The following is a 23,361-nucleotide window of genomic DNA, read 5'->3' as shown; positions in this document are numbered from 1 at the left end:
CTGTCTCCTCAGCTGGTCTCCTCTGGTCTCAGTGGTTACCAACACACGTCTGTGTCGCTGGAGTTCTTCGAGACGGTGGTTCGTTACGACAAGTTCTTCCTGGTTGAACCGCAGCACATTCCTATTGTCCTGGTTAGTTCAACAGTACTAGACTGTCTGTCCTGGCTCAGTTCGTTCTGCAGTACTAGACTGTCTGTCCTGGCTCAGTTAGTTCTGCAGTACTAGACTGTCTGTCCTAGCTCAGTTAGTTCTGCAGTACTAGACTGTCTGTCCTAGCTCAGTTAGTTCTGCAGTACTAGACTGTCTGTCCTAGCTCAGTTAGTTCTGCAGTACCTGACTGTCTGTCCTGGCTCAGTCACTGAATCAATGTCCTGGTTAGTTCTGCAGTACTAGACTGTCTGTCCTGGCTCAGTTAGTTCTGCAGTACTAGACTGTCTGTCCTAGCTCAGTTAGTTCTGCAGTACTAGACTGTCTGTCCTGGCTCAGTTAGTTCTGTAGTACTAGACTGTCTGTCCTAGCTCAGTTAGTTCTGCAGTACCTGACTGTCTGTCCTAGCTCAGTTAGTTCTGCAGTACCTGACTGTCTGTCCTAGCTCAGTTAGTTCTGCAGTACCTGACTGTCTGTCCTAGCTCAGTTAGTTCTGCAGTACCTGACTGTCTGTCCTGGCTCAGTTAGTTCTGCAGTACCTGACTGTCTGTCCTAGCTCAGTTAGTTCTGCAGTACTAGACTGTCTGTCCTGGCTCAGTTAGTTCTGCAGTACCTGACTGTCTGTCCTGGCTCAGTTAGTTCTGCAGTACCTGACTGTCTGTCCTAGCTCAGTTAGTTCTGCAGTACTAGACTGTCTGTCCTGGCTCAGTTAGTTCTGCAGTACTAGACTGTCTGTCCTGGCTCAGTTAGTTCTGCAGTACTAGACTGTCTGTCCTGGCTCAGTTAGTTCTGCAGTACTAGACTGTCTGTCCTAGCTCAGTTAGTTCTGCAGTACTAGACTGTCTGTCCTGGCTCAGTTAGTTCTGCAGTACTAGACTGTCTGTCCTGGCTCAGTTAGTTCTGCAGTACCTGACTGTCTGTCCTAGCTCAGTTAGTTCTGCAGTACCTGACTGTCTGTCCTAGCTCAGTTAGTTCTGCAGTACTAGACTGTCTGTCCTAGCTCAGTTAGTTCTGCAATACTAGACTGTCTGTCCTAGCTCAGTCGCTGAATCAATGAACTCTACCTTTTAACATTGTGTCTTCACAGTGTTGAGGAGAGGGACAGTGGACCCCTGGATAAAGGGGAGGTTTTGTATCAGTGTTGAGGAGAGGGACAGTGGACCCCTGGTTAAAGGGGAGGTTTTGTATCAGTGTTGAGGAGAGGGACAGTGGACCCCTGGTTAAAGGGGAGGTTTTGTATCAGTGCTGAGGAGAGGGACAGTGGACCCCTGGATAAAGGGGAGGTTTTGTATCAGTGTTGAGCAGAGGGACAGTGGACCCCTGGATAAAGGGGAGGTTTTGTATCAGTGTTGAGGAGAGGGACAGTGGACCCCTGGTTAAAGGGGAGGTTTTGTATCAGTGTTGAGGAGAGGGACAGGGGAGGTTTTGTATCAGTGTTGAGGAGAGGGACAGTGGACCCCTGGTTAAAGGGGAGGTTTTGTATCAGTGTTGAGGAGAGGGACAGTGGACCCCTGGTTAAAGGGGAGGTTTTGTATCAGTGTTGAGGAGAGGGACAGTGGACCCCTGGTTAAAGGGGAGGTTTTGTATCAGTGTTGAGGAGAGGGACAGTGGACCCCTGGTTAAAGGGGAGGTTTTGTATCATTGTGTTACTGTGTCCCTGTAGATGTCCTTTCTGGACCATCGCGGTCTGAGACACAGCAGTCCTAAGGTCCGTAGCAGAGTGGCCTACCTCTTCTCACGGTTCGTCAAGACACTGCAGTAAGTCCAGCTGTACCGTCACTAAGCACGCGTTACCCTGTGTTCCCAATGGGCCCCTATTCCCTATATAGTACACTACTTTAGACCAGAGCCCTATTCCCTATATAGTGCACTACTTTAGACCAGGGCCCTATTCCCTATATAGTACACTACTTTAGACCAGGGCCCCTATTCCCTATATAGTGCACTACTTTAGACCAGGGCCCTATTCCCTATGTAGTGCATTACTTTAGATCAGGGCCCTATTCCCTATATAGTGCACTACTTTAGACCAGAGCCCTATTCCCTACATAGTGCACTACTTTAGACCAGAGCTCTATGGGTCCTTGTTGTAGATTATAGGGTACCTGTTGGACCAGTATCATCAGCAGACTGGTTGGACCCTGTCCTGGTAGTCAACACCAGATCACCAGAAAGCAGGACATGTCGTTATATAGTATATAGTTCTAGAAGGTTCTTTGTGATTGACCCCAACCCTGTCCTCTGTTTACAGTAATAGTTCTAGAAGGTTCTTTGTGATTGACCCCAACCCTGTCCTCTGTTTACAGTAATAAGTCTAGAAGGTTCTTTGTGATTGACCCCAACCCTGTCCTCTGTTTACAGTAATAGTTCTAGAAGGTTCTTTGTGATTGACCCCAACCCTGTCCTCTGTTTACAGTAATAGTTCTAGAAGGTTCTTTGTGATTGACCCCAACCCTGTCCTCTGTTTACAGTAATAGTTCTAGAAGGTTCTTTGTGTTTGACCCCAACCCTGTCCTCTGTTTACAGTAATAGTTCTAGAAGGTTCTTTGTGTTTGACCCCAACCCTGTCCTCTGTTTACAGTAATAATTCTAGAAGGTTCTTTGTGTTTGACCCCAACCCTGTCCTCTGTTTACAGTAATAGTTCTAGAAGGTTCTTTGTGATTGACCCCAACCCTGTCCTCTGTTTACAGTAATAGTTCTAGAAGGTTCTTTGTGTTTGACCCCAACCCTGTCCTCTGTTTACAGTAATAGTTCTAGAAGGTTATTTGTGATTGACCCCAACCCTGTCCTCTGTTTACAGTAATAGTTCTAGAAGGTTCTTTGTGATTGACCCTAACCCTGTCCTCTGTTTACAGTAATAGTTCTAGAAGGTTCTTTGTGATTGACCCTAACCCTGTCCTCTGTTTACAGTAATAGTTCTAGAAGGTTCTTTGTGTTTGACCCCAACCCTGTCCTCTGTTTACAGTAATAAGTCTAGAAGGTTATTTGTGATTGACCACAACCCTGTCCTCTGTTTACAGTAATAGTTCTAGAAGGTTCTTTGTGATTGACCCTAACCCTGTCCTCTGTTTACAGTAATAGTTCTAGAAGGTTCTTTGTGATTGACCCCAACCCTGTCCTCTGTTTACAGTAATAGTTCTAGAAGGTTCTTTGTGATTGACCCTAACCCTGTCCTCTGTTTACAGTAATAGTTCTAGAAGGTTCTTTGTGATTGACCCCAACCCTGTCCTCTGTTTACAGTAATAGTTCTAGAAGGTTCTTTGTGATTGACCCTAACCCTGTCCTCTGTTTACAGTAATAGTTCTAGAAGGTTCTTTGTGATTGACCCTAACCCTGTCCTCTGTTTACAGTAATAGTTCTAGAAGGTTATTTGTGATTGACCCCAACCCTGTCCTCTGTTTACTCTGTTGCCAGTAAACACATGAACTCCTTCATTGAAGACATCCTGTCCAGGATACAGGACCTGCTGGAGCTAGCTCCTCCTGTAAGTTACCTCTCACACATTACCCTCCACACATTACACTTTACAGACCTGCTGGAGCTCCTCCTGTAAGTTACCTCTCCCCTCATATACATTGCCCTCTACACATTACCCTCTACAGACCAGCTGAAGCTCATCCTGTAAGTTACCTCTCCCCTCATATACATTACCCTCTACAGACCAGCTGAGCTAGCACCTCCTGTAAGTTACCTCTCCCCTCATATACATTACCCTCCACACATTACCCTCTATAGACCTGCTGAGCTAGCACCTCCTGTAAGTTAACCCTCCCCTCATATACATTACCCTCTACAGTATCTCTCTTCACTGACCTACATTACCATCAACAGCATCTCTCCAATGACTTACCCTCCATACATTACCCTCCCTCTGTACTGACCTACCTTACCCTCCATACATTACCCTCACTCTGTACTGACTTTCATTACCTTCCATACATTACCCTCCATACATTACCCTCCCTCTGTACTGACCTACCTTACCCTCCATACATTACCCTCCCTCTGTACTGACTTACCCTCCATACATTACCCTCCCTCTGTACTGACCTACCTTACCCTCCATACATTACCCTCACTCTGTACTGACCTTCATTACCTTCCATACATTACCTTCCATACATTACCCTCCCTCTGTACTGATCTTCATTACCTTCCATACATTACCCTCCCTCTGTACTGGCCTTCATTACCTTCCATACATTACCCTCCCCCTTGACTGACCTTCATTACCTTCCATACATTACCCTCCCTCTGTACTTGTCTTCATTACCTTCCATACATTACCCTCCCCCTTGACTGACTTTCATTCCCATCCATACATTACCCTCACTCTGTACTGACCTTCATTACCTTCCATACATTACCTTCCATACATTACCCTCCCTCTGTACTGATCTTCATTACCTTCCATACATTACCCTCCCTCTGTACTGGCCTTCATTACCTTCCATACATTACCCTCCCTCTGTACTGACCTACCTTACCTTACCTTACCTACCATACATTACCCTCCCTCTGCACTGACCTTCATTCCCCTCCCTCTGCACTGACCTTCATTCCCCTCCATACATTACCCTCCCTCTGTACTGACCTACCTTACCCTCCATACATTACCCCCCCTGTACTGACCTACCTTACCCTCCATACATTACCCTCCCTCTGTACTGACCTACCTTACCCTCCATACATTACTGACCTTCATTCTCCTCCATGCATTACCCTCCCTCTGTACTGACCTACCTTACCCTCCATACATTACCCCCCCTGTACTGACCTACCTTACCCTCCATACATTACCCTCCCCCTGTACTGACCTACCTTACCTTACCTTACCTACCATACATTCCCCTCCCTCTGCACTGACCTTCATTCCCCTCCATCTGCACTGACCTTCATTCCCCTCCATACATTACCTTCCCTCTGTACTGACCTACCTTACCCTCCATACATTCCCCTCCCTCTGTACTGACCTACCTTACCCTCCATACATTACCATCCCTCCCTCTGTACTGACCTACCTTACCCTCCATACATTACCCTCCCTCTGTACTGACCTACCTTACCCTCCATACATTACTGACCTTCATTCCCCTCCATACATTACCTTCCCTCTGTACTGACCTACCTTACCCTACATACATTCCCCTCCCTCTGTACTGACCTACCTTACCCTCCATACATTACCATCCCTCCCTCTGTACTGACCTACCTTACCCTCCATACATTACCCTCCCTCTGTACTGACCTACCTTACCCTCCATACATTACCCCCCCTGTACTGACCTTCATTCCCCTCCATACATTACCCTCCCTCTGTACTGACCTACCTTACCCCCCCTCTGTACTGACCTACCTTACCCTCCCTCTGTACTGACCTACCTTACCCTCCATACATTACCCCCCCTGTACTGACCTTCCTTCCCCTCCCCATATGTGCCTCAGGAGAACGGTTTCCCTGCGCTGCTGACCAGCGATGACCAGCTGTTTATATTTGAGACGGCGGGGGTGTTGATCGTCCACGGAGAGAGTCCCGCGGAGAGGAAGCAGGCGCTGATGAGATCCCTGCTGACCCCGCTGACCGACGCCTTCCGTCTGCTGCTGGCCAAACTGGCCTCTGAGAGGGAGGAGGAGAGGCAGGCTGCGCTGGCCGACTGTCTCAGTCACGCTGTTGGCTTCGCTAGGTAAATATACAAACACTGACCCTGATGTACAAACACTGACCCTGATGTACAAACACCGACCCTGATATACAAACACCACCCCCTGATATACAAACACCACCCCCTGATATCCAAACACCACCCCCTGATATCCAAACACCACCCCCTGATATCCAAACACCACCCCCTGATATCCAAACACCACCCCCTGATATCCAAACACCACCCCCTGATATCTAAGTCCTAGGAACACTAAGCCCTAGGAACACTATGCCCTTGGAACACTATGCCCTAGTAACACTAAGCCCTAGGAACACTAAGCCCTAGGAACACTGAGCCCTAGGAACACTAAGCCCTAGGAACACTATGCCCTAGGAACACTAAGCCCTAGGAACACTAAGCCCTAGGAACACTAAGCCCTAGGAACACTAAGCCCTAGGAACACTAAGCCCTAGTAACACTATGCCCTAGGAACACTGAGCCCTAGGAACACTGAGCCCTAGTAACACTAAGCCCTAGTAACACTAAGCCCTAGGAACACTTAAGCCCTAGGAACACTAAGCCCTAGTAACACTGAGCCCTAGGAACACTGAGCCCTAGGAACACTGAGCCCTAGGAACACTGAGCCCTAGGAACACTAAGCCCTAGTAACACTAAGCCCTAGTAACACTGAGCCCTAGTAACACTGAGCCCTAGTAACACTAAGCCCTAGTAACACTGAGCCCTAGTAACACTAAGCCCTAGTAACACTAAGCCCTAGTAACACTAAGCCCTAGTAACACTAAGCCCTAGTAACACTGAGCCCTAGTAACACTGAGCCCTAGTAACACTGAGCCCTAGTAATACTATGCCCTAGGAACACTGAGCCCTAGTAACACTGAGCCCTAGTAACACTGAGCCCTAGTAACACTGAGCCCTAGTAACACTGAGCCCTAGTAACACTGAGCCCTAGTAACACTGAGCCCTAGTAACACTGAGCCCTAGTAACACTAAGCCCTAGGAGCACTAAGCCCTAGGAACACTAAGCCCTAGGAACACTAAGCCCTAGTAACACTAAGCCCTAGGAACACTGAGCCCTAGGAACACTGAGCCCTAGTAACACTAAGCCCTAGTAACACTAAGCCCTAGGAACACTAAGCCCTAGGAACACTAAGCCCTAGTAACACTGAGCCCTAGGAACACTGAGCCCTAGGAACACTGAGCCCTAGGAACACTGAGCCCTAGGAACACTGAGCCCTAGGAACACTAAGCCCTAGTAACACTAAGCCCTAGTAACACTAAGCCCTAGTAACACTAAGCCCTAGTAACACTGAGCCCTAGTAACACTGAGCCCTAGTAACACTAAGCCCTAGTAACACTGAGCCCTAGTAACACTAAGCCCTAGTAACACTAAGCCCTAGTAACACTAAGCCCTAGTAACACTGAGCCCTAGTAACACTAAGCCCTAGTAACACTAAGCCCTAGTAACACTAAGCCCTAGTAACACTAAGCCCTAGTAACACTGAGCCCTAGTAACACTGAGCCCTAGTAACACTGAGCCCTAGTAACACTGAGCCCTAGTAACACTGAGCCCTAGTAACACTAAGCCCTAGTAACACTGAGCCCTAGTAACACTGAGCCCTAGTAACACTGAGCCCTAGTAACACTGAGCCCTAGTAACACTGAGCCCTAGTAACACTATGCCCTAGGAACACTGAGCCCTAGTAACACTGAGCCCTAGTAACACTGAGCCCTAGTAACACTGAGCCCTAGTAACACTGAGCCCTAGTAACACTGAGCCCTAGGAACACTGAGCCCTAGTAACACTGAGCCCTAGTAACACTGAGCCCTAGTAACACTGAGCCCTAGTAACACTGAGCCCTAGTAACACTGAGCCCTAGTAACACTGAGCCCTAGTAACACTGAGCCCTAGTAACACTAAGCCCTAGTAACACTAAGCCTTAACCCCCAACTGCAACATTTGGTTATAAGTAAGGCCCAGTGGCCAGCGGTCTAAGGCACTGCATCGCAGCGCTAGAGGCGTCACTACTGACCCGGGTTTGATCCCAGGCTGTGTCGCAGCCGGCCCGCGACCGAGAGACCCATGAGGCGGCACACAATTGTCCCAGCATCGTCCGGGTTGGGCTATTCTGGTATTTTATTAGGATCCACATTAGCTGTTGCAAAAGCAGCAGCTACTCTTCCTGGGGTTCCACACAGAACACAGAACCCAGAGCACAGAACCCAGAGCACAGGACCCAGAGCACAGGACCCAGAGCACAGAACCCAGAGCACAGGACCCAGAGCACAGGACCCAGAGCACAGAACCCAGAGCACAGAACCCAGAGCACAGAACCCAGAGCACAGGACCCAGAGCACAGGACCCAGAGCACAGAACCCAGAGCACAGAACCCAGAGCACAGAACCCAGAACCCAGGACCCAGAGCACAGAACCCAGAGCACAGAACCCAGAGCACAGAACCCAGAGCACAGAACCCAGAGCACAGAACCCAGAGCACAGAGCACAGAACCCAGAGCACAGAACCCAGAGCACAGAACCCAGAGCACAGAACCCAGAGCACAGGACCCAGAGCACAGAACCCAGAGCACAGAACCCAGAGCACAGGACCCAGAGCACAGAACCCAGAGCACAGGACCCAGAGCACAGAACCCAGAGCACAGAACCCAGAGCACAGAACCCAGAGCACAGGACCCAGAGCACAGAACCCAGAGCACAGAACCCAGAGCACAGAACCCAGAGCACAGAACCCAGAGCACAGAACCCAGAGCACAGGACCCAGAACCCAGAACACTGGGGTCGACATGAAACATAATACAGAACATCAATAGACAAGAACAGCTCAAGGACAGAACTACATACATGTTTAAAGGCACACGTATCCTACATATCAATACATACAGACTATCTAGGTCCAATAGGGGAGAGGCGTTGTGCCACCAGGTGATGCTGTATCTACCCTCATATCAATACATACAGACTATCTAGGTCCAATAGAGGAGAGGTGTTGCTTTATCTGCCCTCATATCAATACATACAGACTATCTAGGTCCAATAGAGGAGAGGTGTTGCTTTATCTGCCCTCATATCAATACATACAGACTATCTAGGTCCAATAGAGGAGAGGTGTTGTGCCACCAGGTGTTGCTGTATCTGCCCTCATATCAATACATACAGACTATCTGGGTCCAATAGAGGAGAGGCGTTGTGCCACCAGGTGTTGCTGTATCTGCCCTCATATCAATACATACAGACTATCTAGGTCCAATAGAGGAGAGGCGTTGTGCCACCAGGTGTTGCTGTATCTACCCTCATATCAATACATACAGACTATCTAGGTCCAATAGGGGAGAGGCGTTGTGCCACCAGGTGTTGCTGTATCTACCCTCATATCAATACATACAGACTATCTAGGTCCAATAGGGGAGAGGCGTTGTGCCACCAGGTGTTGCTGTATCTGCCCTCATATCAATACATACAGACTATCTAGGTCCAATAGAGGAGAGGCGTTGTGCCACCAGGTGATGCTGTATCTGCCCTCATATCAATACATACAGACTATCTAGGTCCAATAGAGGAGAGGCGTTGTGCCACCAGGTGTTGCTGTATCTGCCCTCATATCAATACATACAGACTATCTAGGTCCAATAGGGGAGAGGTGTTGCTTTATCTGCCCTCATATCAATACATACAGACTATCTAGGTCCAATAGAGGAGAGGTGTTGCTTTATCTGCCCTCATATCAATACATACAGACTATCTAGGTCCAATAGGGGAGAGGTGTTGTGCCACCAGGTGTTGCTGTATCTGCCCTCATATCAATACATACAGACTATCTAGGTCCAATAGGGGAGAGGTGTTGCTTTATCTGCCCTCATATCAATACATACAGACTATCTAGGTCCAATAGAGGAGAGGTGTTGTGCCACCAGGTGTTGCTGTATCTGCCCTCATATCAATACATACAGACTATCTAGGTCCAATAGGGGAGAGGAGTTGCTTTATCTGCCCTCATATCAATACATACAGACTATCTAGGTCCAATAGGGGAGAGGTGTTGTGCCACCAGGTGTTGCTGTATCTGCCCTCATATCAATACATACAGACTATCTAGGTCCAATAGGGGAGAGGAGTTGCTTTATCTGCCCTCATATCAATACATACAGACTATCTAGGTCCAATAGGGGAGAGGTGTTGTGCCACCAGGTGTTGCTGTATCTGCCCTCATATCAATACATACAGACTATCTAGGTCCAATAGGGGAGAGGTGTTGCTTTATCTGCCCTCATATCAATACATACAGACTATCTAGGTCCAATAGGGGAGAGGTGTTGTGCCACCAGGTGTTGCTGTATCTGCCCTCATATCAATACATACAGACTATCTAGGTCCAATAGGGGAGAGGAGTTGCTTTATCTGCCCTCATATCAATACATACAGACTATCTAGGTCCAATAGGGGAGAGGTGTTGTGCCACCAGGTGTTGCTGTATCTGCCCTCATATCAATACATACAGACTATCTAGGTCCAATAGGGTAGAGGAGTTGCTTTATCTGCCCTCATATCAATACATACAGACTATCTAGGTCCAATAGGGGAGAGGTGTTGTGCCACCAGGTGTTGCTGTATCTGCCCTCATATCAATACATACAGACTATCTAGGTCCAATAGGGGAGAGGTGTTGCTTTATCTGCCCTCATATCAATACATACAGACTATCTAGGTCCAATAGAGGAGAGGTGTTGCTTTATCTGCCCTCATATCAATACATACAGACTATCTAGTTCCATTGGTGGAGAGGTGTTGCTTTATCTGCCCTCATATCAATACATACAGACTATCTAGGTCCAATAGGGGAGAGGCGTTGTGCCACCAGGTGTTGCTGTATCTGCCCTCATATCAATACATACAGACTATCTAGGTCCAATAGGGGAGAGGAGTTGTGCCACCAGGTGATGCTGTATCTGCCCTCATATCAATACATACAGACTATCTAGGTCCAATAGGGGAGAGGCGTTGCTGTATCTACCCTCATATCAATACATACAGACTATCTAGGTCCAATAAGGGAGAGGCGTTGTGCCACCAGGTGATGCTGTATCTACCCTCATATCAATACATACAGACTATCTAGGTCCAATAGAGGAGAGGTGTTGCTTTATCTGCCCTCATATCAATACATACAGACTATCTAGGTCCAATAGAGGAGAGGTGTTGTGCCACCAGGTGTTGCTTTATCTGCCCTCATATCAATACATACAGACTATCTAGGTCCAATAGGGGAGAGGCGTTGTGCCACCAGGTGATGCTGTATCTGCCCTCATATCAATACATACAGACTATCTAGGTCCAATAGGGGAGAGGCGTTGTGCCACCAGGTGTTGCTGTATCTGCCCTCATATCAATACATACAGACTATCTAGGTCCAATAGGGGAGAGGCGTTGTGCCACCAGGTGTTGCTGTATCTACCCTCATATCAATACATACAGACTATCTAGGTCCAATAGGGGAGAGGCGTTGTGCCACCAGGTGATGCTGTATCTGCCCTCATATCAATACATACAGACTATCTAGGTCCAATAGGGGAGAGGCGTTGTGCCACCAGGTGTTGCTGTATCTACCCTCATATCAATACATACAGACTATCTAGGTCCAATAGGGGAGAGGCGTTGTGCCACCAGGTGATGCTGTATCTGCCCTCATATCAATACATACAGACTATCTAGGTCCAATAGAGGAGAGGTGTTGTGCCACCAGGTGTTGCTGTATCTGCCCTCATATCAATACATACAGACTATCTAGGTCCAATAGAGGAGAGGTGTTGTGCCACCAGGTGATGCTGTATCTACCCTCATATCAATACATACAGACTATCTAGGTCCAATAGGGGAGAGGCGTTGTGCCACCAGGTGATGCTGTATCTGCCCTCATATCAATACATACAGACTATCTAGGTCCAATAGAGGAGAGGTGTTGTGCCACCAGGTGTTGCTGTATCTACCCTCATATCAATACATACAGACTATCTAGGTCCAATAGGGGAGAGGCGTTGCTTTATCTGCCCTCATATCAATACATACAGACTATCTAGGTCCAATAGGGGAGAGGCGTTGTGCCACCAGGTGTTGCTGTATCTGCCCTCATATCAATACATACAGACTATCTAGGTCCAATAGGGGAGAGGTGTTGTGCCACCAGGTGTTGCTGTATCTACCCTCATATCAATACATACAGACTATCTGGGTCCAATAGGGGAGAGGCGTTGCTTTATCTGCCCTCATATCAATACATACAGACTATCTAGGTCCAATAGGGGAGAGGTGTTGTGCCACCAGGTGTTGCTGTATCTACCCTCATATCAATACATACAGACTATCTAGGTCCAATAGGGGAGAGGCGTTGTGCCACCAGGTGTTGCTGTATCTGCCCTCATATCAATACATACAGACTATCTAGGTCCAATAGAGGAGAGGCGTTGCTTTATCTACCCTCATATCAATACATACAGACTATCTAGGTCCAATAGGGGAGAGGCGTTGTGCCACCAGGTGTTGCTGTATCTGCCCTCATATCAATACATACAGACTATCTAGGTCCAATAGGGGAGAGGCGTTGTGCCACCAGGTGTTGCTGTATCTACCCTCATATCAATACATACAGACTATCTAGGTCCAATAGAGGAGAGGTGTTGCTGTATCTACCCTCATATCAATACATACAGACTATCTAGGTCCAATAGAGGAGAGGTGTTGCTGTATCTACCCTCATATCAATACATACAGACTATCTAGGTCCAATAGAGGAGAGGTGTTGCTGTATCTACCCTCATATCAATACATACAGACTATCTAGGTCCAATAGAGGAGAGGTGTTGCTGTATCTGCCCTCATATCAATACATACAGACTATCTAGGTCCAATAGGGGAGAGGTGTTGCTGTATCTGCCCTCATATCAATACATACAGACTATCTAGGTCCAATAGAGGAGAGGCGTTGCTTTATCTGCCCTCATATCAATACATACAGACTATCTAGGTCCAATAGGGGAGAGGCGTTGTGCCACCAGGTGATGCTGTATCTGCCCTCATATCAATACATACAGACTATCTAGGTCCAATAGAGGAGAGGCGTTGTGCCACTTTATCTGCCCTCATATCAATACATACAGACTATCTAGGTCCAATAGGGGAGAGGTGTTGCTGTATCTGCCCTCATATCAATACATACAGACTATCTAGGTCCAATAGGGGAGAGGTGTTGCTGTATCTGCCCTCATATCAATACATACAGACTATCTAGGTCCAATAGAGGAGAGGCGTTGTGCCACCAGGTGTTGCTGTATCTGCCCTCATATCAATACATACAGACTATCTAGGTCCAATAGGGGAGAGGCGTTGTGCCACCAGGTGATGCTGTATCTACCCTCATATCAATACATACAGACTATCTAGGTCCAATAGAGGAGAGGCGTTGTGCCACCAGGTGATGCTGTATCTGCCCTCATATCAATACATACAGACTATCTAGGTCCAATAGAGGAGAGGCGTTGTGCCACCAGGTGATGCTGTATCTGCCCTCATATCAATACATACAGACTATCTAGGTCCAATAGGGGAGAGGCGTTGTGCCACCAGGTGTTGCTGTATCTGCCCTCATATCAATACATACAGACTATCTAGGTCCAATTGGGGAGAGGCGTTGTGCCACCAGGTGATGCTGTATCTGCCCTCATATCAATACATACAGACTATCTAGGTCCAATAGAGGAGAGGCGTTGTGCCACCAGGTGATGCTGTATCTGCCCTCATATCAATACATACAGACTATCTAGGTCCAATAGGGGAGAGGCGTTGTGCCACCAGGTGTTGCTGTATCTGCCCTCATATCAATACATACAGACTATCTAGGTCCAATAGGGGAGAGGTGTTGTGCCACCAGGTGTTGCTGTATCTGCCCTCATATCAATACATACAGAATATCTAGGTCCAATAGGGGAGAGGCGTTGTGCCACCAGGTGTTGCTGTACACGACCAGACATTGGAGCGTTGGACTAGTAACCGGAAGGTTGCGAGTTCAAACCCCCGAGCTGACAAGGTACAAATCTGTCGTTCTGCCCCTGAACAGGCAGTTAACCCACTGTTCCCAGGCCGTCATTGAAAATAAGAATTTGTTCTTAACTGACTTGCCTAGTTAAATAAAGGTAAAATAAAAAAATAAAAAAATCTGTTTTGTTAAACCAGGTTTGCTGTTTATTTGAGCAATATGAGATGGAAGGAAGTTCCATGCAATAAGGGCTCTATATAACACTGGACGCTTTCTTGGATTTGTTCTGGATTTGTGGACTGAGACATGCCACCGGGGGTCTCTTCAAAGTGTGTGTGTGTCAGAGCTGTGTGTAAGTTGACGACGCAAACAATTAGGGATTTTCAACACATTAATGTTTCTTATAAAAAGAAGTGAGTGCGATCCAGACCTAATCGCTCAACATCAGCCCCCGACCTCACTAAGGCTGTTGAGGCTGAATGGAAGCAAGTCCCCACAGCAATGTTCCAACATCAGCCCCCGACCTCACTAAGGCTCTTGAGGCTGAATGGAAGCAAGTCCCCACAGCAATGTTCCAACATCTAGTGGAAAGCCTTCCCAGAAGAGTGGAGGCTGTTATAGGAGCAATGTTCCAACATCTAGTGGAAAGCCTTCCCAGAAGAGTGGAGGCTGTTATAGCAGCAATGTTCCAACATCTAGTGGAAAGCCTTCCCAGAAGAGTGGAGGCTGTTATAGCAGCAATGTTCCAACATCTAGTGGAAAGCCTTCCCAGAAGAGTGGAGGCTGTTATAGCAGCAATGTTCCTACATCTAGTGGAAAGCCTTCCCAGAAGAGTGGAGGCTGTTATAGCAGCAATGTTCCAACATCTAGTGGAAAGCCTTCCCAGAAGAGCGGAGGCTGTTATAGCAGCAATGTTCCAACATCTAGTGGAAAGCCTTCCCAGAAGAGTGGAGGCTGTTATAGCAGCAATGTTCCAACATCTAGTGGAAAGCCTTCCCAGAAGAGTGGAGACTGTTATAGCAGCAATGTTCCAACATCCAGTGGAAAGCCTTCCCAGAAGAGTGGAGGCTGTTATAGCAGCAATGTTCCAACATCTAGTGGAAAGCCTTCCCAGAAGAGTGGAGGCTGTTATAGCAGCAATGTTCCAACATCTAGTGGAAAGCCTTCCCAGAAGAGTGGAGACTGTTATAGCAGCAATGTTCCAACATCCAGTGGAAAGCCTTCCCAGAAGAGTGGAGGCTGTTATAGCAGCAATGTTCCAACATCTAGTGGAAAGCCTTCCCAGAAGAGCGGAGGCTGTTATAGCAGCAATGTTCCAACATCTAGTGGAAAGCCTTCCCAGAAGAGCGGAGGCTGTTATATCAGCAATGTTCCAACATCTAGTGGAAAGCCTTCCCAGAAGAGTGGAGGCTGTTATAGCAGCAATGTTCCAACATCTAGTGGAAAGCCTTAGTCTAAAGAGATAATGTCTGGTCATGTACAGTAGTCTTCAGAGAATGTCTGGTCATGTAGAGTACATGCACAGTAGTCTTCAGAGATAATGTTCATGTACAGTAGTCTTCAGAGATAATGTTCATGTACAGTAGTCTTCAGAGATAATGTCTGGTCATGTTGTGTAGTCTTCAGAGATAATGTCTGGTTATGTACAGTAGTCTTCAGGAATAATGTCTGGTCATGTCGTGTAGTCTTCAGAGATAATGTCTAATCATGTACAGTAGTCTTCAGAGATAATGTCTGGTCATGTACAGTAGTCTTCAGAGATAATGTCTGGTCATGTACAGAAGTCTTCAGCGATAATGGTCATATACAGTAGTCTTCAGGGATAATGTCTGGTTATGTACAGTAGTCTTCAGAGATAATGGCTGATCATGTACAGTAGTCTTCAGAGATAATGTCTGGTCACGTACAGTAGTCTTCAGGGATAATGTCTGGTCATGTACAGTAGTCTTCAGAGATAATGTCTGGTCATGTACAGTAGTCTTCAGAGATAATGTCTGGTCATGTACAGTAGTCTTCAGAGATAATGTCTGGTCATGTAGTGTCGTCTTCAGAGATGATGTCTGGTCATGTAGTGTCGTCTTCAGAGATAATGTCTGGTCACGTACAGTAGTCTTCAGAGATAATGTCTGGTCATGTACAGTAGTCTTCAGAGATAATGTCATGTAGTCTTCAGAGATAATGTCATGTAGTCTTCAGAGATAATGTCTGGTCATGTAGAGTAGTCTTCAGAGATAATGTCTGGTTGTGTAGTGTAGTCTTCAGAGATAATGTCTGGTCCTGTAGTGTAGTCTTCAGAGATAATGTCATGTCGTGTGTCTTAAAGTCATGTGAATAAATGGTTAATAAGTGATGAGCAGTAATGGCCTTTTATTTCATTCTGTTACAGCATTCAACCCACATAATGTATAAAACATTCACTAGTTATTTATAGAACTGAAACCGAACCCACCTCAAAAAGCACTAATCGCTCAGCACTCTTCTCTCTGGGTTTACAAGTTCTGTTCCTGCTAAAAATACTACATCTCTCCCCTCTCTCTCCCCCTCCCTCTCCTTCCCCCTCTCCCATCTCTGCGCTTCTCTCTCCCCTCCCTCCCTCTCTCCCCCCTCCCTCTATGTTCCCCTCTCTCCCCCCCCTCTAGTCGTACCAGTAAGGCGTTCAGCAACAAGCAGACAGTGAAGCAGTGTGGATGTACTGAAGTCTACAGAGACTGTCTGCAGACCTTCCTGCCTGCACTGAGCTGTCCTGTCCAGAGGGGGTCTCTGCGTAGCGCTGTCCGCTCCTTCCTTCATCGCATGATCATCTGTCTCGAAGAAGAGGTCCTGCCCTTCGTCCCGGCGGCATCGGAGCACATGCTGAAGGACTGCGAGGCCAGGGACCTGCAGGAGTTCATACCCCTCATCAGTCAGATCACCGCTAAGTTCAAGGTAACCAGGGGGACCTGCAGGAGTTTATACCCCTCATCAGTCAGATCACCGCTAAGTTCAAGGTAACCAGGGACCTGCAGGAGTTCATACCCCTCATCAGTCAGATCACCGCTAAGTTCAAGGTAACCAGGGACCTGCAGGAGTTCATACCCCTCATCAGTCAGATCACCGCTAAGTTCAAGGTAACCAGGGACCTGCAGGAGTTCATACCCCTCATCAGTCAGATCACCGCTAAGTTCAAGGTAACCAGGGACCTGCAGGAGTTTATACCCCTCATCAGTCAGATCACCGCTAAGTTCAAGGTAACCAGGGACCTGCAGGAGTTTATACCCCTCATCAGTCAGATCACCGCTAAGTTCAAGGTAACCAGGGACCTGCAGGAGTTTATACCCTCATCAGTCAGATCACCGCTAAGTTCAAGGTAACCAGGGACCTGCAGGAGTTTATACCCCTCATCAGTCAGATCACCGCTAAGTTCAAGGTAACCAGGGACCTGCAGGAGTTTATACCCCTCATCAGTCAGATCACCGCTAAGTTCAAGGTAACCAGGGACCTGCAGGAGTTTATACCCTCATCAGTCAGATAACCGCTAAGTTCAAGGTAACCAGGGACCTGCAGGAGTTTATACCCTCATCAGTCAGATAACCGCTAAGTTCAAGGTAACCAGGGACCTGCAGGAGTTCATACCCCTCATCAGTCAGATAACCGCTAAGTTCAAGGTAACCAGGGACCTGCAGGAGTTCATACCCCTCATCAGTCAGATCACCGCTAAGTTCAAGGTAACCAGGGACCTGCAGGAGTTTATACCCCTCATCAGTCAGACACTAAGTTCAAGGTAACCAGGGACCTGCAGGAGTTTATACCCTCATCAGTCAGACACTAAGTTCAAGGTAACCAGGGACCTGCAGGAGTTTATACCCTCATCAGTCAGACACTAAGTTCAAGGTAACCAGGGACCTGCAGGAGTTCATACAGTCAGACACCAAGTTCAAGGTAACCAGGGACCTGCAGGAGTTTATACCCTCATCAGTCAGACACTAAGTTCAAGGTAACCAGGGACCTGCAGGAGTTCATACCCCTCATCAGTCAGATCACCGCTAAGTTCAAGGTAACCAGGGACCTGCAGGAGTTTATACCCCTCATCAGTCAGATCACCGCTAAGTTCAAGGTAACCAGGGACCTGCAGGAGTTTATACCCTCATCAGTCAGACACTAAGTTCAAAGTAACCAGGGACCTGCAGGAGTTCATACCCCTCATCAGTCAGACACTAAGTTCAAGGTAACCAGGGACCTGCAGGAGTTCATACCCCTCATCAGTCAGATCACCGCTAAGTTCAAGGTAACCAGGGACCTGCAGGAGTTTATACCCCTCATCAGTCAGACACTAAGTTCAAGGTAACCAGGGACCTGCAGGAGTTCATACCCCTCATCAGTCAGATCACCGCTAAGTTCAAGGTAACCAGGGACCTGCAGGAGTTTATACCCCTCATCAGTCAGACACTAAGTTCAAGGTAACCAGGGACCTGCAGGAGTTCATACCCCTCATCAGTCAGATCACCGCTAAGTTCAAGGTAACCAGGGACCTGCTACACAGTTAGAGGACATCTGGGGCTGGTCTCCTGGACTAAGGTAGGATCTCCATGGGAAGGGCTTTAGTCCACGACTAAGATTCATCTGTCCAGGAAACCGGCCCTTACCAAATATCGATGGTAGAGGACTGACTGCTAACAGGCCAGCTAAAAGGCTTAGGTTTAGGTTTAGGGTTAGTCAATGTCCCCATTCCCTGGGGTTTAAGGTTAGGTTCAGGGTTAGTCAATGTCATCATTCCCTGGGGTTTAGGTTTAGGGTTAGGTTTAGGTTTAGGTTTATAGTCAATGTCCCCATTCCCTGGACCAGGTGTCTCTCTCCTCTCCAGGACCAGGTGTCTCTGTCTCTCTCCTCTCCAGGACCAGGTGTCTCTGTCTCTCTCCTCACCAGGACCAGGTGTCTCTGTCTCTCTCCTCTCCAGGACCAGGTGTCTCTGTCTCTCTCCTCTCCAGGACCAGGTGTTCATGTCTATGGTCCTCTCTGTCTCTCTCCTCTCCAGGACCAGGTGTCTCCTTTCCTGCAGCAGGTGTTCATGCCTCTGGTCCTGGCCATCTTTGAGGTGTTGTGTCGACCTGCTGAGGACAACGACCAGGCAGCAGCTCTGGAGAAACAAATGTTACGTAGAAGCTACTTCACCTTCATACAGACGATAACCTCCAGCGGGATGAACGAAGTCCTGGCCAACCAGGGTGAGCTGCTGCTCAGTGTGTACTGTGGTTCTCCAGGGTTCTGCTACCCAGGTGTTGAGAACATTAAGTGGGTTCTAAGTGTGTGTGATTCCTCAGCTATAAATGTTTGTTGCGTGGTTCTCCAGGCTTTTAAGTGTGTGTGTGGTTCCTCAGCTATAAATGTTTGTTGCGTGGTTCTCCAGGGATTTAAGTGTGTGTGATTCCTCAGGGTTCTAAGTGTGTGTGATTCCTCAGGGTTCTAAGTGTGTGTGGTTCCTCAGCTATAAATGTTTGTTGCGTGGTTCTCCAGGGTTCTGTGTGTGTGGTTCCTCAGCTATAAATATTTGTTGTGTGGTTCCTCCTCAGGTGTTGAGAACGTAGAGCGGGTTCTGTTCACCATCATCCAGGGAGCTGTCGACTTCCCCGACCCCATCGCCCAGAAGACCTGCTTCATCATCTTGTCCAAGCTGGTGGAACTCTGGGGTGAGAACCACCGTCCCTCCCTCCGTATCCAACCACCGTCCCTCCGTATCCAACCACCCTCCTTCCGTATCCAACCACCCTCCCTCCGTATCCAACCACCGTCCCTCCGTATCCAACCACCGTCCCTCCGTATCCAACCACCGTATCCAACCACCCTCCCTCCCTCCGTATCCAACCACCCTCCCTCCCTCCGTATCCAACCACCCTCCCTCCCTCCGTGTCCAACCACCGTCCCTCCCTCCGTGTCCAACCACCGTCCCTCCCTCCGTGTCCAACCACCGTCCCTCCCTCCGTGTCCAACCACCGTCCCTCCCTCCGTGTCCAACCACCGTCCCTCCCTCCGTGTCCAACCACCGTCCCTCCCTCCGTGTCCAACCACCGTCCCTCCCTCCGTGTCCAACCACCGTCCCTCCCTCTGTGTCCAACCACCGTCCCTCCCTCCGTGTCCAACCACCGTCCCTCCCTCCGTGTCCAACCACCGTCCCTCCCTCCGTGTCCAACCACCGTCCCTCCCTCCGTGTCCAACCACCGTCCCTCCCTCCGTGTCCAACCACCGTCCCTCCCTCCGTGTCCAACCACCGTCCCTCCCTCCGTGTCCAACCACCGTCCCTCCCTCCGTATCCAACCACCGTCCCTCCCTCCGTATCCAACCACCGTCCCTCCCTCCGTATCCAACCACCGTCCCTCCCTCCGTATCCAACCACCGTCCCTCCCTCCGTATCCAACCACCGTCCCTCCCTCCGTATCCAACCACCGTCCCTCCCTCCGTATCCAACCACCGTCCCTCCCTCCGTATCCAACCACCGTCCCTCCCTCCGTATCCAACCACCGTCCCTCCCTCCGTATCCAACCACCGTCCCTCCCTCCGTATCCAACCACCGTCCCTCCCTCCGTATCCAACCACCGTCCCTCCCTCCGTATCCAACCACCCTCCCTCCCTCCGTATCCAACCACCCACCCTCCCCTCCCTCCGTATCCAACCACCCTCCCTCCGTATCCAACCACCGTCCCTCCCTCCGTATCCAACCACCGTCCCTCCCTCCGTATCCAACCACCCTCCCTCCCTCCGTATCCAACCACCCTCCCTCCCTCCGTATCCAACCACCCTCCCTCCCTCCGTATCCAACCACCCTCCCTCCCTCCGTATCCAACCACCCTCCCTCCCTCCGTATCCAACCACCATCCCTCCCTCCGTATCCAACCACCCTCCCTCCCTCCGTATCCAACCACCCTCCCTCCCTCCCTCCGTATCCAACCACCCTCCCTCCGTATCCAACCACCGTCCCTCCCTCCGTATCCAACCACCGTCCCTCCCTCCGTATCCAACCACCCTCCCTCCCTCCGTATCCAACCACCCTCCCTCCCTCCGTATCCAACCACCCTCCCTCCCTCCGTATCCAACCACCCTCCCTCCCTCCGTATCCAACCACCCTCCCTCCCTCCGTATCCAACCACCCTCCCTCCCTCCGTATCCAACCACCGTCCCTCCCTCCGTATCCAACCACCGTCCCTTCCTCCGTATCCAACCACCGTCCCTCCCTCCGTATCCAACCACCCTCCCTCCCTCCGTATCCAACCACCGTCCCTCCCTCCGTATCCAACCACCGTCCCTCCCTCCGTATCCAACCACCGTCCCTCCCTCCGTATCCAACCACCGTCCCTCCCTCCGTATCCAACCACCGTCCCTCCCTCCGTATCCAACCACCGTCCCTCCCTCCGTATCCAACCACCGTCCCTCCCTCCGTATCCAACCACCGTCCCTCCCTCCGTATCCAACCACCGTCCCTCCCTCCGTATCCAACCACCCTCCCTCCGTATCCAACCACCATCCCTCCCTCCGTATCCAACCACCCTCCCTCCCTCCGTATCCAACCACCCTCCCTCCCTCCGTATCCAACCACCGTCCCTCCCTCCGTATCCAACCACCGTCCCTCCCTCCGTATCCAACCACCGTCCCTCCCTCCGTATCCAACCACCCTCCCTCCCTCCGTATCCAACCACCCTCCCTCCCTCCGTATCCAACCACCGTCCCTCCCTCCGTATCCAACCACCGTCCCTCCCTCCGTATCCAACCACCGTCCCTCCCTCCGTATCCAACCACCGTCCCTCCCTCTGTATCCAACCACCGTCCCTTCCTCCGTATCCAACCACCGTCCCTCCCTCCGTATCCAACCACCGTCCCTCCCTCCGTATCCAACCACCGTCCCTCCCTCCGTATCCAACCACCCTCCCTCCCTCCGTATCCAACCACCGTCCCTCCCTCCGTATCCAACCACCGTCCCTCCCTCCGTATCCAACCACCGTCCCTCCCTCCGTATCCAACCACCCTCCCTCCCTCCGTATCCAACCACCGTCCCTCCCTCCGTATCCAACCACCGTCCCTCCCTCCGTATCCAACCACCCTCCCTCCCTCCGTATCCAACCACCCTCCCTCCCTCCGTATCCAACCACCCTCCCTCCCTCCGTATCCAACCACCCTCCCTCCCTCCGTATCCAACCACCCTCCCTCCCTCCGTATCCAACCACCCTCCCTCCCTCCGTATCCAACCACCCTCCCTCCCTCCGTATCCAACCACCCTCCCTCCGTATCCAACCACCCTCCCTCCCTCCGTATCCAACCACCCTCCCTCCCTCCGTATCCAACCACCCTCCCTCCCTCCCTCCGTATCCAACCACCCTCCCTCCCTCCCTCCGTATCCAACCACCCTCCCTCCCTCCCTCCGTATCCAACCACCCTCCCTCCCTCCCTCCGTATCCAACCACCGTCCCTCCCTCCGTATCCAACCACCGTCCCTCCCTCCGTATCCAACCACCCTCCCTCCGTCCGTATCCAACCACCGTCCCTCCCTCCGTATCCAACCACCGTCCCTCCCTCCGTATCCAACCACCGTCCCTCCCTCCGTATCCAACCACCGTCCCTCCCTCCGTATCCAACCACCCTCCCTCCCTCCGTATCCAACCACCCTCCCTCCCTCCGTATCCAACCACCCTCCCTCCCTCCGTATCCAACCACCCTCCCTCCCTCCGTATCCAACCACCCTCCCTCCGTATCCAACCACCCTCCCTCCGTATCCAACCACCCTCCCTCCCTCCGTATCCAACCAACCACCCTCCCTCCGTATCCAACCACCCTCCCTCCGTATCCAACCACCGTCCCTCCCTCCGTATCCAACCACCGTCCCTCCCTCCGTATCCAACCACCCTCCCTCCCTCCGTGTCCAACCACCGTCCCTCCCTCCTTATCCAACCACCCTCCCTCCCTCCGTGTCCAACCACCGTGCCTCCCTCCGTGTCCAACCACCGTCCCTCCCTCCGTATCCAACCACCGTCCCTCCCTCCCTCCGTATCCAACCACCCTCCCTCCCTCCCTCCCTCCGTATCCAACCTCCCTCCCTCCGTATCCAACCACCCTCCCTCCCTCCGTGTCCAACCACCGTCCCTCCCTCCGTGTCCAACCACCGTCCCTCCCTCCGTGTCCAACCACCGTCCCTCCCTCCGTGTCCAACCACCGTCCCTCCCTCCGTGTCCAACCACCGTCCCTCCCTCCTTATCCAACCACCCTCCCTCCCTCCGTGTCCAACCACCGTGCCTCCCTCCGTGTCCAACCACCGTCCCTCCCTCCGTATCCAACCACCGTCCCTCCCTCCGTATCCAACCACCCTCCCTCCGTCCGTATCCAACCACCGTCCCTCCCTCCGTATCCAACCACCGTCCCTCCCTCCGTATCCAACCACCGTCCCTCCCTCCGTATCCAACCACCGTCCCTCCCTCCGTATCCAACCACCCTCCCTCCCTCCGTATCCAACCACCCTCCCTCCCTCCGTATCCAACCACCCTCCCTCCCT

General features: G+C 50.4%; 1 protein-coding gene across 23 annotated transcripts in view; it reads left to right on the top strand.

The window, feature by feature from the left end:
• The window catches only part of LOC110515713 (exportin-T), a 57,544-nt gene that overhangs the window by 26,326 nt on the left and 7,857 nt on the right, over positions 1 to 23,361 (top strand). For all 23 annotated transcript variants that reach the window (XM_036956747.1, XM_036956740.1, XM_036956735.1 and 20 more), the window contains 7 exons: positions 13 to 132; positions 1,811 to 1,905; positions 3,563 to 3,632; positions 5,594 to 5,832; positions 16,493 to 16,778; positions 18,865 to 19,054; positions 19,400 to 19,516. In XM_036956747.1, coding sequence (XP_036812642.1) covers positions 13 to 132; positions 1,811 to 1,905; positions 3,563 to 3,632; positions 5,594 to 5,832; positions 16,493 to 16,778; positions 18,865 to 19,054; positions 19,400 to 19,516 — 1,117 coding nt within the window. The remainder of the gene's footprint in view (positions 1 to 12; positions 133 to 1,810; positions 1,906 to 3,562; positions 3,633 to 5,593; positions 5,833 to 16,492; positions 16,779 to 18,864; positions 19,055 to 19,399; positions 19,517 to 23,361) is intronic.

The sequence above is a fragment of the Oncorhynchus mykiss genome, chromosome 21 (assembly GCF_013265735.2).
Source record: "Oncorhynchus mykiss isolate Arlee chromosome 21, USDA_OmykA_1.1, whole genome shotgun sequence".
Classification (NCBI taxonomy): Eukaryota; Metazoa; Chordata; class Actinopteri; order Salmoniformes; family Salmonidae; genus Oncorhynchus; species Oncorhynchus mykiss.
This window is presented reverse-complemented; position numbering and strand designations above follow the sequence as displayed.